At 44.4% G+C, this 14,937-nt stretch overlaps 1 protein-coding gene across 3 annotated transcripts in view; it reads right to left on the bottom strand.

The window, feature by feature from the left end:
• Nucleotides 1-14,937, bottom strand: part of FARP1 (FERM, ARH/RhoGEF and pleckstrin domain protein 1) — a 309,098-nt gene that overhangs the window by 59,540 nt on the left and 234,621 nt on the right. For all 3 annotated transcript variants that reach the window (XM_059892059.1, XM_005213945.5, NM_001192712.2), the window contains 4 exons: nucleotides 11,940-12,037; nucleotides 5,902-6,016; nucleotides 4,901-5,048; nucleotides 1,906-2,001 (listed from right to left, as the gene is read on the bottom strand). In XM_059892059.1, the coding sequence (XP_059748042.1) occupies nucleotides 1,906-2,001; nucleotides 4,901-5,048; nucleotides 5,902-6,016; nucleotides 11,940-12,037 (457 nt within the window). The remainder of the gene's footprint in view (nucleotides 1-1,905; nucleotides 2,002-4,900; nucleotides 5,049-5,901; nucleotides 6,017-11,939; nucleotides 12,038-14,937) is intronic.

The raw sequence follows: 14,937 nt of genomic DNA, 5'->3' as shown, positions 1-14,937 counted from the left end.
AAGAATCGAAACAGTTTTTCTTTCCATTCTCTCTCTCGTGGTTCATGCCAACTTTGAATATTGTGCTTAAGCCTTTCCTCCATTAAATAGCGTAAGATTCCAGCCTCCAGGTGGCCCCAGGGACCGTACAGGAAATGAACATTTTTTTTTCTGGGGCACAAAAGTATCAGTCAAGGCTGAAAAATTTATGTCCTTTGATTTGAGAAAGGGGATATGGTAATTTTCTACTCCTAGGCTGAATGCTCCCAATTTAAGTGACCAGCTTATGTAAACAAAGGTTACCACAGTCCTGAACATTCCCAGCAGTCCCAGCTATTTTCGGGGAATCTCACAGTTCTGTTTCAACTTACAGACAAGTCAGGCTGTAGTACACAGTCTTTTGGACTCAAAACACATTTTCTCATACAAAATAACTTCCAAGGGTGCCTGCTTCCCAGGTCAGGTCATAAAAACCCATTTCATCCATACTGTATCCAAACTACTATAAGCCTTGTTGGTGTTCAGTTTCTCAGTCACGTCCAACTCTTTGTGACCCCCATGGACTGAGGCATGCTAGGCTTCCCTGTCATTCACCATCTCCCGGAGTCTGCTCAAACTCATGTCCGTTGAGTCAATGATGTCATCCAAATACCTCATCCTCTGTCGACCCCTCCTCCTCCTGCCCTCAATCTTTCCCAGCATCAGGGTCTTTTCCAATGAGTCAGCTCTTCACACGAGGTGGCCAAAGTATTGGAGATTCAGCATCAGTCCTTCCAATGAATATTCAGTGTTGATTTCTTTCAGGATTGAGTGATTTAATTTCCTTGTTGTCCAAGGGACTATAAACCTTCAGTTCAGTTCAGTCGCTCAGTCATGTCCGACTCTTTGCAACCCCATGAACCGCAGCATGCCAGGCCTTCCTGTCCATCACCAACTCCTGGAGTCCACCCAAACCCATGTCCATCGAGTCGGTGATACCATCCAACCATCTCATCCTCTGTCGTCCCCTTTTCCTCCTGCCCTCAATCTTTCCCAGCATCAGGGTCTTTTCAGATGAGCCAGCTCTCCGCATCAGGTGGCCAACCTACTGGAGTTTCAGCTTCAACATCAGTCCCTCCAATGAACACCCAGGACTGATCTCCTTTAGGATGGACTGGTCGGATCTCCTTGCAGTCCAAGGGACTCTCAAGAGTCTTTTCCATCACCACAGTTCAAAAGCATCAATTCTTCAGCACTCAGCTTTCTTTATAGTCCAACTCTCACATCCATACACGATCACTGGAAAAACCATAGCCTTGACTAGACGGACCTTTGCTGTCCAAGAGACTGTAAACCTAGACTGCCATATAATCTTTTTCCTCCCATGGGAAAAAAGTACTCCAGTTCTGGCTGGGGACACCAGTGCTCTGTCATCACCTCCTCCACCCTATTTATAGTGGAAGGAGAAGATGCTTTCTTCCTTTTTAGACCCAGTGCCATGTGAGTAATATCTTTAGAGGGTCTGTGGGCAGCCTGTGTGGGAGGAGCTGGGTCAGTTCCTGAGAATGCACTGTCAGGGGTGGGTGGCCCCTGGATGGGCAGGGACTGGCCTGGAACACGGAAGAATGCTGAACGGGATCTGGAGGTGGCCGAGGCTGGAGACACAGCGACTACAAAGTGGGGTTGGGGAGGGGGGCGTCGGATGTGCACACGTCTGTGCACGGGGAAGTGACTCCTCCCAGGCACACATCTGTGCCCTGTCTACTGATGGCAGCTGTGGAGCGGCTCAGCCTTTGGACACACCGCACAGACCAGCAGACTCCTGGAGGGCTGCTGGCCTCGGGTTCCACCTGCGCCCTAGTGAGACCCACTCCACCCCGAGGTGACTCAAGTTCACTTGAGGAACATCAAATCCTGTCCCCACGGAGGTTCCTGAGAGGCACTTACGTTCACATCTGGGCGGAGCTTGATAAGAAAGCGCTTCCTCTTAAAGCTCAGCTTCCGCACCTTTGCCCAGTTGAAGGCGTTGATCTTCGTAAAACCCTGAGAAGAGAGGCATCAGCTGGTGAGCTGAGAACTGCATGATAAGCAACATGGGAGCTGGTCTGCTTTACTCCCAGGGATCAGAAAGGAGGGCTGATGTGACTGTTCATAAGAATGCTTCCTGCTGCAGAATTCCAGGGCTCTGTGGCTGTGAGTGATACCCGCTCCCTTCCTAGATTCATTGTTTTGCACTAATTCTATGATCTGACTTTCACACTTAAGTCTGCCTCCAGGGAGAGAAGAGGCTGGCCAAGCAGCTGATAAAAGAGAAAGATAAATAAAAATAATAACCATGACAACCACCATAATTATTAGCGACCATCACTGAGCAAGTGCCAGGTACGGTCCCAAGTCCTTTACAGGCCTTTTCTTGTGAAACCTTACATGAAAGCCCAGTGAGCTGGGTTTATCTTCATTCTACCCATGTGGAACTTGCAGCACGGCAAGATTTTAATTTGTTCTAAATCATACGGTCCCTGCAGCAGAATGAGATTCCCAGGCGTCTGCCTAAACCAGGAGCCACAGAAGCAACAGAGCAGTTAGCAATCACACTCTGTCCACACTGCTCTGGCCCCTGGACCCGGCCGGCTTCCCGCAGCATGGGTCAGAGGGAGACCCCACCCTCGGGGTGTCTCTGATACCGGAGAACAGTCTCTGGGAGGGATGCATGTATCCTCATCTTCAATCACCAGGTGGGATGTGGGGGACCCACAGAGGGGAGCCCCCATATTCCAGCTCCCATCTGTCCCATCCTCTCAGCTGAAATTAGAATTCCTCCAGCCCACTGGAACACCAGGACCATTTGTTTAAATTGGCTGGAATGAAGCAATTAGGCACTGGCAGGAAGATTAATTCCAAGACACAGTCCTTGTACATGATTACATTACTGAGCAGTTCTCCACATTTCAAGTGTCTCAAACACAATCAAAGCAAATTAATTCAATTGTGAGGCACATCTTCCCCGTCTCCCCCCCACCACCCTGATCTTTAGAAATGTTGAAGGGTTTTAATTTTGAAATGGGATGCTAGGACTGACAACTACATTGTTTTATTGTCATTTTTTTTTCCTCATCAGGGACTCCTAGATTATGTCTGTGGGTCAAGAACTGTTAGGGACAGTCACTTTCTCAAACGCTACACTGCTCTTAAAATATTGCTTCCTAGTGTTTCAGAGGAAACCTACTTCAGCTTCTCTTGGGACATGAATCTGTAGTGATTAGGGTTCACTGTAAACATCTGACGGCTTCCCCACTGGCTCAGTGGTAAAGAACTCACCCTGCCCAATGTGGGAGACCCAGGCTCGACCCCTGGGGTCAGGAAGATCTCCTGGAGAAGGGAATGGCTACCCACTCTAGTATTCTTGCCTGGAGAAACTCATGGACAGAGGAGCCTGGCGGGCTACAGTCCATGCAGTTGCAAAGAGGTGGACACAACTAAGCAACTAACACACAGATGCAGATAAACATCTGACACAGGAGAGACAGAATCCCTGGTTATTTTGGTAAAATACAAAGGGGGAGATGGAACACAATCCAGCAGAGTTCAAAAAAAACTTTAGGTCATGCATGAGTTTACACATTCGAAACACGGTGAAATCTGACCCTACTTCATGAGCCAGGCAGATGCTTTCTTTATATCCCTTTGAAACCGAAGCACAGATTATCCACTCTTGTTTAAAAGAGAAGCCCTGAGGGATGCATTGCCCAGCACAGGGAATCCAGCCAATATTTTCTAACAACTTTAAATGGAGTATAATTTATAAAATACTCAATCACTGTGTTGTGCACCTGAGAGCAATATAATACGGTAAATCGATTATAAAAAAGAAAATTAAATTAAAAGTTCTTCAATTAAAGAAAAGAAAAAAGTCTTGGGGAAAAGCTTTGAGGTGGTGCATATGTTCCCTGTCTTGATTTCATGGATGGTTTCATAGGATATACAAGGTTAAGAACTTACCCATATTAAAGAATGGCACATGTTAAATGTTTGCATTTAATTGCATGTCAATAACACTTCAATGGTATTATTAAGAAACAGAGATGCATTCATCAATAACATTACAGCAGCGCTGTGATCAAGGGTGCACACATTTGAGAATGCAGAGTATTAAGTCCTTTCATAAAACACAGGTAAGGGTCCAAGAACAGTATGTTTTGCTGCAAAATTACAGCAGGACATGGACACAGCTTCTAGGAATTCATAAAACTGCTGTATCCTCTAAGTTAGGTAAATGTGAAATCATCAAGCTGACTTAGGTAAAATCCAAATCAATTAAAACAAACAAACTCCAATTAGGTTAAACAAATGAGATGAATATCATGAGCAAGTGTGGAAAAGGTGCTTCTTTTGTGGATCTGAAATCTCGATTCCATTCAACTATGTTCTACGTTAGGTCCACAGAGAGATACAGATATCTGCGATCCTACAAGGTCAATGTGCTAAGTCACTTTGGTCGTGTCCGCTTCTTTGCAACTCTATGCACCATAGCCTGCCAGGCTCCCCTTTCCATGAGATTCTGCAGGAAAGAATATTGACTGGGTTGCCATGTCCTCCTCCAGGGGATCTTCCCAACCCAGGGATCAAACCCACGTCTCTTACATCTCCTGCACTGGCAAGTGGGTTCTTTACCACTTGGGAAGCCCACAAAGTCACTCAACACAAACAAATCTGCAAGCACGGATTTCCCAAGCAGAGCAAGGGCAAAGGAAACCCAGTCTGTGAGTGTGAGGGCACGGAAAGAAACAGGAAACCTTCTAGTGAGGTTTGCCTGTTCCCTTCGTCACCTAAAAATAATTACTGGAGATCTTAGCCTGGACCACCCAACATGGATTCAGAGTTGAAGGGTCAACTCTTATCTCTCCATCACCAAGGGAACCGAGCTGGTTCTAAATGCTCTTACCTGAAACACTAGAATCCCCGTGTTGGCCACGGCCAGGTTGATCTTCGTGCCTTCCCGGTCCTTGGCCGGGTGCAATCGGACGCCGTACATCTCCAGTTTGCGGGCAATCTCTAGGAGCTGGAAATCCGATTCTGCTGGTGTTTGTCCACTGACAGTACAAAAAAATCAAGAGAAAGGCCAGGAGATTTGAACTCCCTGTGTCTATGAACTCAAGATTAAGCACCTTGTCCTGGCAGATAAAAAGGTGTTTCATCACTAACAATGGGGCTACCTGATCAGACGACACCCGGCCCCCAGTTCATTATAACTCAAAGTCAAGCCAGTGGAACGAAAGCTGTATTGCTTGTGTTAACACAAAACCCCCAAAGTCTATCTCATACTCGGCCAGTTTTTCTGGAATCTCAAAGAGTTTCCTTTAAGGTCATATGAAAGCAAAACACCATCATGCTAAAACAAGTTTCTAGTCACTTAGCAATAGCCCTAAATTTGCAAAGTTCAAGGCAACACTCGATCAAAAGCAACTATCAACCAGGACTCAAGTGCTTTCCTTGAAACGCAATAACAAAAACAGGAGGCACAGAGAATAGTTGAAGATATTTTATGGATCAAAAGAAAGAAACCAAAATGGAGGTGGAACAAAGGTTCCCCATTTCCACACTCTTTTTATGCTGTCCCGAGTTCATGAGGTCCCCTTCCTGATTTCCTGTACTTGGTCTTACACTCTTTCTCTTACTCAAAATCACAGGGTCCTAAAATGCCAGTGTTATTCTTGTCTTACAAAAGAGCAAGGAAGGAGTCCAGGGGTGTGGTCTTGAGTGGGTAAGCAGCATCTCTGAGAGTCCAGGACAAGTAACCACACTGACTAAGCCTCTGGGCTCTCCTCCCTCCCTCCCTCTTTGTATATTCCTTCCCGATACTTACTCTGTGCGTATGTACAGGTACTTAATGAATGTCGGAGGACAGAGAGAAACAGCTCAGAGGAAGCAACAAAGGAGACTTACATGTGGTTATGGTGAAATTCCACGATTTTGTCTTCTAGCGCATCTTGCTGAGGTATGTACTTATTTTTTGCTAAATGCTCTCTGTCTGACGCCTCATCAAAATCCCCAATCTCAGCTACAAAGAAAGGGAGAAAGAAAAACCAGCCACATACGATTAATACTCCACAGTTTGTTACATTCCCAGTGGGCTGTTCCCCAGCTAGTAAACTGGAAAAAGTAGCCAAGAACATAAGGCGATCCCAGCTGGTGAGTATCCTAAGGGCGAGATGTGAGAAGCTGTGGACGGGAGGACGGATTTAACAGCTCTGCCACTGTAAGATGACAGTTTCCACTTTCTCTCATCTCTACCCGTTGGAAAGAAAACTTCAGAATCATTCCTCTTTGGCCATCCATGTTCCTGGTTTTCTTTCCTCCCCACCCAACTAGGGGTTGCTTCTACTTTAGGCAGTAAATTCTAAACAAGTGGATCAAAACATTCTGATTTCTAAATAATTTAGCCCCAGAATTTCAGGACTTGACAAAATCGACTTTGGAAATGAACATATAACAATTAATGCAAAGCCTAAATGCTTTATCATGTAGAGAAAAGATGATTGTAAATAGGAGTAAAAGCACATAGTGGGCTTCCCACGTGGCTCAGTGGTAAAGAATCCACCTGCCAATGCAGGAGACATGAGATACGGGTTTGATCCCTGGGTCAGGAAGATCCCCTGGAGAAGGAAAGGGCAACGCACTCCAGTATTCTTGCCTGGGAAATCCCATGGATGGAGTAGCCTGGCAGGCTACAGTCCACGGGGTCGCAAAAGACTCGGATACAACTAACCAGTGACAACAGAAGGTACCTAATCTAATTTGGTAAAAACATATGGCTCTTAAATTTTGTGTAGTCTTATTATCAGAAATGACCCAACAGACTGCAAATCCTTACAAAATTTTCATCGACAAGAAAGAGGGTGCCTATTTTTCTCATGTAACCTCAACACAGTCCCCTAATTGGTCTAACCTGGGAAATTAAAGGATCGAGCTTTAAAGTAACCATTGTACCTTTAACAACACTAACTCCAGCTCAGTTTATAGCAATTCAGTACAGATGAGACAGTGTGCCTTATCATATAGGCTGTGTAACAAGCTTAATAAAATGAGCGGAGCCCAGCTGTTTAGAGGAAAGGCAAGTTAACCGTTGCTATGAAACCCACCTTTCACTTTGTCTTGTGAAGCAGCTCGTCACACTTTTGGGCAATGCACCCTGGTAATCACGCAGGATATGCACTATATGTTGGTATAATTCACATCCCTGAGAATATTTGCTTTGCACCCAACACTGCCAACTCGCCTGGCACCAGCTGGGCCACTCGAACAATCAATCACTCGCTAGCTTCCGACTGCTATGGCAAAATCAATATTATTTCCTAACTGCCCTTTCTTAACAATTTCCTCCTCCCAAAGTTGCCAATTTCTGTCACAAGGATGACATGGGAGTGGGGGAACCTCCCCACCACACTGCCACCACCCACTGGTGGCCTTGATGATGACGGCACTGTCTTTCTGGAAATCCCTTCTATCCTGGCTCAAAAGAGCCCAGTTCATCTCATATTCAAAGTAACGGTATTCTATCAATTCCCTATGAAATATCAAATTAATGAATACTGAACCATCATTCCCAGGCGAAATAAGAGCTTAGGTTCCTCCAAGAATCTTGAAACACATTTTCATCAACTAGCTGAGTTTTCTGTATGCTTCTGTAGAAATACATCCTCTTTTATGCACTGTGTTGATTCATTACCATTGAACCCACAGCCAACAGCACTGTAACTCATGCCCGAATGAAGCAGATCTGCACCCATGTTTGCTTTTCCACGTGTGCGTGTGGGCTCGGCCGCTGTCATGTCTGACTCTTTACGATCTGATGGACTGCAGCTTGCCAGGCTCCACTGTCCAAGGAATTTTCCAGGCAAGAATGCTGAAGTGGGATGCCATTTCCTCCTCCAGGGGATCTTCCCAACCCAGGGATCAAACCTGCATCTCCTGCAATGGCAGGCAGATGCATTACCACTGAGCCACCTGGGAAGCCCTTATTTCTCCATAAGGCACGTCAGAACCTTCCTGCACTTAAGAAGACTACACAGTGGTTCAGCAATGATACCTAGGGGCCATTTAAACAGGGAAATCACCAACAAAGCACAGAAACGCAAGAAGTGTGGCACTGAATGGATCACGGAAAGGATACTTGTTTCCAGTATGAGAGCTGAAACCAGAAAGCAGAGCATCACCTTCTCCGGCCCCAGCTGGGGAGGTGTGTGTGGGAGGTGACTCAGATGTTTTTACCATCTTGCGCATGTCTGCACATGACCATGAAAGCACCAAAAATGCTAATTCTGGGGCTACAAAGAAACGTTAGAGAGCAGGTGCCTTTGCAAACATGAAATCTACAGATAATGAAGACTGACTGCATATGGTGAGGGCGAGTGAGGACTCACCTAAATCCTGATTTTTTTTTTTTTTTTTTACGAGTTTTGAGTTTGGGTTTCTTAACATACATAGATTTCAAAACACAGTCTTTTCCATAATTCAATATAAGAGTTAAGACTTCCAGTTTGTCCCCTGGCATCAGGGCGAATACACCTGAACTGTCTTTTCCTTGGAATCACTTGCCTTTCAGCTCCTAAAATGCAAGGACAACATGACTATGAAATTTACTTTCTCCCACATGCTTTCTTCTTGGAACTAGAAAGTGGCACCTCCTTATGTCTGGAGAGTTTGAGAATTGATAAGTGTTCAAGATATGACTTACTATTTTTTAATCAGAGGTGTCAGATTAGCTGATGTGTTTAAGCTAAATCGCCTCAGTCGTGTTTGACTCTTTACCATCCTGTGGACAGCAGCCCACCAGGCTCCTCTGTCCATGGGGTTCTCTAGCCAAGAATACTGGAGTGGGTTGCCATGCCCTCCTCCAGGGGATCTTCCTGACCCAGGGATCAAACCCATATCTCTCATGTTTCTGCCTTGGCCGGTGGGTTTTTTAGCACTAGCACTACCTGGGAAGCCCTTATATCAGCTGATGCATACACTGAATTCCTTATCTGTCTCCTCTCAGCAAAAACTAAAAATAACAACTCCAGATCCTGTGATTTTCCTGAACTCTCATGAAGATGTGCTTAGGCAAACTTGTGCTTGTATAACCTCAGACTGGATGCACATACAACCTGCTGAAATGCACCCCAGTTGGCCTCCACGCTACACGAGAGGTCCTCTTATAAACAGGCCCACCTAGTGTTTGAATCTTCTCTTCATCAGCTCGTCCTACTGGTCTTCTCAGAGTCGATTAGGGAAAATTAAAAGTTTGAAGTTTGTACAGGGGATATCTAAGACCAGCAACAAAGGAACCAATGAAAAATATGTCTGAAAGATGACAGTGAATTCAAATGAAAAGAGGAAAATTTTTAACAATCGGATTATGTATATAGGAAAAGATGAGATGAAAATACAGCTCAGTAGAGATAATTTTCCATCAGCATTAATATCACTTTCTGTAGAAGGGAGATGAACTGATCCTTTCTACAGTACTGATCATGTAAATAATTATCAATCATTTAAATAAACACACCATTCACAGAAGATTCTCCTCCTATGTATGATGTATGGTTTAGTTGCTAAGTTGTGTCAGACTTTTGCAACCACCTGGACTGTAGCGCACCAGCTCCTCTGTCCATGAGATTACCCCGGCAAGAATATTGGAGTGGGTTGCCCTTTCCTTCTCCAGGGGATCTTCCCAACCCAGGGATCTAACATGGGTCTCTGGCATCATAGGTGGATTTTTTACCAACTGAGTCACCAGGGAAGCCCGATACAATGTGTGGGATGCTCAAAAACACAGAAATAGGGCTTTGTAAGTATAAGAATATTCAAAGTGTGTCACCAAACTGCATATCAGAGAGAAGGGAAAATAGCAGGAGTACTTCTGGACCCAACTATTTCATCTCCTGTGGAGAATTCACGATTCTCAGGGGATTTCTGAGCCCTTGTTGATGTCTGGGGGTGAAGGGTCCGTTGGAGCAAGCACACGGCTTTCTGGACTTCAGTGACCCTCCACTTCCCAAGTGCGTGGTTTACTCTAACCACAGACTTTAAAAAGGAAGGGGCCTAAGAGAAAGCGGGTACAAGACTAAATGGCATCAGAAATGGTTGAGTACCCTCGGAGACATTTCCTGAAATCAGGAAGTTTTATTTCAAAATTTCCCACTGTTTGGAAAGGGAGGGCCGCAGGTGAGCGAGAACAAAGAAAGGTGGGTGCATTTACTGAACTCCTAGCGTATTCTGAATCCTGATGCTACCGTTTCATCTTCACAGCTGTAGGAAATAGATTCTATTAGTCCCCTGTTCCAAAGTAAAGAGAGGTGAGGGACTCTAACTTGCAGGCTGATCAATCAACTAATAGCAACGAGGACTGCCTGATTCAAAACATTGCTCACTTCACTGTTACTGTAAGAAGACAGAAGACCAAACACATGAAAGGGAAAAGTCAGGTAACTGTCTGCACCGAGGTGTCCTCAGTTTAAGATGGGGAAAACAGCACTGAGCTCATGGGGGTTGTTACAAAAATTAAATGAGATAATACACAAATCTGAGATAATACACAGAACTAGAACACGGTAAAGTCTTATTAGATTACTTTTTTGAGGGGGGGCCTGTCTTTTCTTTCTCACATCGTTTTTTTTTTTTTTTTCCAAAGAAGAACACACCCATCTATTAAGTTTGGTAGATATTCAACAATGCCAATGTTCAAAAAGGGCTTCCCTGATAGCTCAGTTGGTAAAGAATCTGCTTGCAAAACAGGAGACACCGGTTCGATCCCTGGGTTGGGAAGATCCGCTGCAGAAGAGATAGGCTACCCACTCCAGTATTCTGGTCTGGAGAATTCCATGGACTGTATATATAGTCCATGGGGTCGCAAAGAGTCAGATACGACTGAGCGACTTTCACTTTCATGCACACACTAAAAAGGTAAGCATGGTTTCTACAAACACCTCGTCATTTTGGACTAAAGTCGTTTGTTGACTACTAGGAGTGACCCTTCCTACAAGCCTGTGGAGTCTTGTTAACTGGGCACTTGTATGGACAGGCTGGGCCTGATTACATGGGATCGCTTTGTATACAATGGAAATTTTAAAATGGTATGACAGTATTTATATACTACTGTTTATATATGCTGACCCTGGTCTATGTACATAATATCCTTCCTGAAACATAATGTGTGTATTTGAAGTAACTTCTGCCTTACCAAGAGAAACAAAATGCCCAGATGGGTAGTCAATAAGCCTTAGAATGAGCACAATCTAATTATCCTTTATTTAGTGTAAGAAAATTAAAATGTCTACTTCAAGCATCACTTGGATTCTATCCAGGGTCCTGTGTCTTGGTTTACTGAACTCTTGAGCAGAGTATAGGAAGGGAAATCTTTGACAGTTCTATGTCTTATGTCTGAAGGCTAAAGTGTCATATTCAATCATGAAGATTAAATCCAAGAACAGGACAGAACTAGTTTCGTCTACTTGGCCACCATCCATTCAACTGAATTCGAATCAGCTGAGTTTTCAACAATTGCATCTTCCATCTTGAAAAGCACAGGCAACCACCAGGACACAGAATTCCCAGGTCAACGTTTGGGGAGGAGGGTGAAAGCGTTAGTCGCTCAATCAAGTCTGACTCTTGGTGATCCCGTGAACTGTAGCCCACCAGACTCCATGGAATTCTCCAGGCAAGAATACTGGAGTGGACTGCCATTCCCTTCTCCAGGGGATCTTCCTGACCCAGGGATAGAACTCAGGTCTCCTGCACTGCAGGCTGATTCCTTCCCATCAGGGAAGCCCATGGAAGGATAGGAGTATTAAATGATGTTAAGAGTGCTGTTTTCCATCCTCTGGCTTTTGTGCTAACGCAACGTAAGACGAAAACACTGTTTTTAGATGTCGTTTTTCCCCCCACCAAGCAGATCGCGGTGTATCTCCCACACGCTTCCCGAAGGAGATCAAAGAACTTACACTGTACAATGTGCGAGATCAGGAGGGCAGCGCTGTTGTCATTACACGCCAGCCTGCCTTGAGCCAGGTCCTGCTTCACCTGCAGAGCGAACAGGTACCTGCAAATGGAAGCAGAGACGGGAGTCATACACAGAGAGGTGGGCGTCCAGCGAAAAGGGCAGAGCGTTTCCGCAACAAAGTCAGGCTCAACCGTGGCAGCCTTTACAGCGAGGACCTGGTGAAAGGTACATAAACCAGGGAACAAGAAAAGTCTGCACAGGTGGGATGAATTCCTGGTGCAACTGGCTGCAATGTAAATATTCACACCTCCCTAAAAACACTCTTGGGAGACATATGCCGCAATCTTCACACAATGAGTGATGCACTTCATTTTATATGGAGAGATAACAACCATAAAAATTAAGACTATAACTTACCACCCTGTATATTTTTGTGGGGCATAGGACGCATTTAAACTTTTCTCACAGATCAGTCAAATATACTAAAAAAATGGCTCTATGGCTCGGACAATAACAGTAGGTTATTATGGTTAGGAAGAGCTTTGTCGATGGAATTGGAAACACACGAGTATCTTTTTTTGTGGTGGAACAGTCACTCAGCTTCTTCCATAAGCTGCCAGATGTGTAAAAATCCATTTATTTAAAGATTCTTTTCTTTATGTGGTAGAATGAAGCTAGTAAACATTTTTAGTGGAAGAGAAAAGTGGATTTATAAATCAAAGAAATTAAGTAAAACCAGGGTGATGTTAAAATCGATTTGAGAATATCAATATGAACTCACAGATTTGTAGGAAGATATTTGCAAGTTTGGGGCTTCTCTGATGGCTCAGATAGTAACGAATTCACCTGCAATGCCAGAGACCTGGGTTTGATCCCTGGGTTGGGAAGATCCACTGGAGGAGGGCATGGCAACCCACTCCAGTATGCTTGCCTGGAGAATCCCATGGACAGAGAAGCCTGGCAGACTACAGGCCACGGGGTCGCAAAGAGCTGGACACGACTCAGCACAGTTCCTTCCTTCCTTGCTAGCTTTGTCCATGGTCGAGAAGAAGCATCACACTGGCAGCAAGCAACCCTCAGCAGCTAGATTCTGGCTCTCACACAACTACCATTTGAAGGATATAAAGGCAGGGAGAAACGGTAGATTCCAGGCTTGGAGGAGGGAAAGGTACAGAGTGAACCTACACTATCTAGTTATGCCAGAGGGCAAACAGCTTGCAAATATAAACGGGCTCTATTATAAGGGAAAAAAACCTGGAAGGGGTGTCCACCGGCCAACACTGGGACAACTTAACAGCAGCATGAAGGGTTAACGTGAATCAAAACACATGGGACTAATGAAATTTCATTGAGTACATTATAATACTCAGGATAAAAAAAAGAGAGAAAGCAGGAAAAATGAACTGTATTACCATTTGAGGAGTCTGTTAAAGCATTCTGTATTAAAAATTGGTGATAGTGAAAGTTGCTCAGTCGTGTCCGACTCTTGGCGACCCCATGGACTCTATTCAGTCCATGGAATTCTCCAGGCTAGAATACTGGAGTGGGCAGCCTTTCCCTTCTCCAGGGGAGTTTTCCCAACCCAGAGATCTAACCCAGGTCTCCGGCATTGCAAGCAGATTCTTTCCCAGCTGAGCTATAAGGGAAGCCCAAGAATACTGGAGTGGGTAGCCTATCCCTTCTCCAGCGGATCTTCTCGACCCAGAAATAGAACTGATGTCTCCTGCATTGCAGGAGGATTCTTTATCAACTGAAACAAGGAAGCCCAATATCAATATCAAGGAAGCCCAATAAAAATTGGTAATCTAAGGCAGAAAACTGGGCATGTAATCTGTCTCTCCTGTAGGAAGAGTATTTCATGATATACGGATAGGTGGCTCTAGTGGTAAAGAACCTGCCTGCCAACGCAGGAGACCTAAGAGATGTGAGTTCAATCCCTGGGTTGGGAACATTCCCTGGAGGAGGACATGGCAATCCACTCCAATATTCTTGCCTGGTGAATATAGACGAGCCTGGTGGGCTACAGTCCATTGGGTCGCAAAAAGCCAGACACAATTGAAGTGATTTAGCATGCACAGATACTCCAGCTAGATGAGGCAAAATTCTACTTTACAGAAGAACACCAACAAATAACACAACAAAACAACAATTATAAAACACTCATCCTACAGCCTCTAAAGAAATTATTGACTCTGGCAAGGATTGTTCTTGGTGTGAAAACCACTTAGGCGTTTGGACATTTGAATGTAGACAAACTCCCAAAACTTTCCTTCAGAAGGGAAAGGTCAGAATGCTACCACCCTAACTCCGCGATCAATCTCAGCATCACTAATGAAACAGAAGCACACGGCATCGCTTACGAGGGGATTCTAGTCAAGAATGTGTAACTTATATCTGTCAAGCTTTTAGAACTGAGGTCTAGTTCGCAGGGAATACAGAAGACAGAGAAATAAGTTAAACAGGAAGCAATCCGACAAACTTAGGAGGTAGGTTATCTCACAGTACAGCTGGTCCAGTTTTTTCAACAAGATGGTACCACGAAGAAAAAGAGAGTCTGCTAGATTAAACAGGGTTCAAAGGCTGTAACAAACAGTTGCAATGTGGGGTCCTCCAGTGAATCTCACTTTAGATGAGCAGACATAAATGACATCTGGGCGACAAAGGGGGACATTTGAATACAGCCAGGGTATTAAATGAGATGAAAAGTACATGTATAAACACAGAAAAAAAAAATCAGAAAAGCTCTCCCTGAGGTGCTAGCAATGCTCAGCTCTGGGCAATAGGAACATGGTAGTTTTATCTTCTTAGTCACATTTATCTAGATATTCTAACTTTCTACACTGTACATGGATTACTCTTGTAATAACAAAAGGGTCTTTTTAATTTTTTAAAAAAGGGCTTTTAGCAAGACTAACCACAGAGGTGTCGTGAAGAATCAAATGACATAACACATGGAAAGCACAGTGACTAGAATAAAAGCATTCAATACAAATTAGCAA

Source organism: Bos taurus, chromosome 12 (genome assembly GCF_002263795.3).
Source record: "Bos taurus isolate L1 Dominette 01449 registration number 42190680 breed Hereford chromosome 12, ARS-UCD2.0, whole genome shotgun sequence".
Classification (NCBI taxonomy): Eukaryota; Metazoa; Chordata; class Mammalia; order Artiodactyla; family Bovidae; genus Bos; species Bos taurus.
This window is presented reverse-complemented; position numbering and strand designations above follow the sequence as displayed.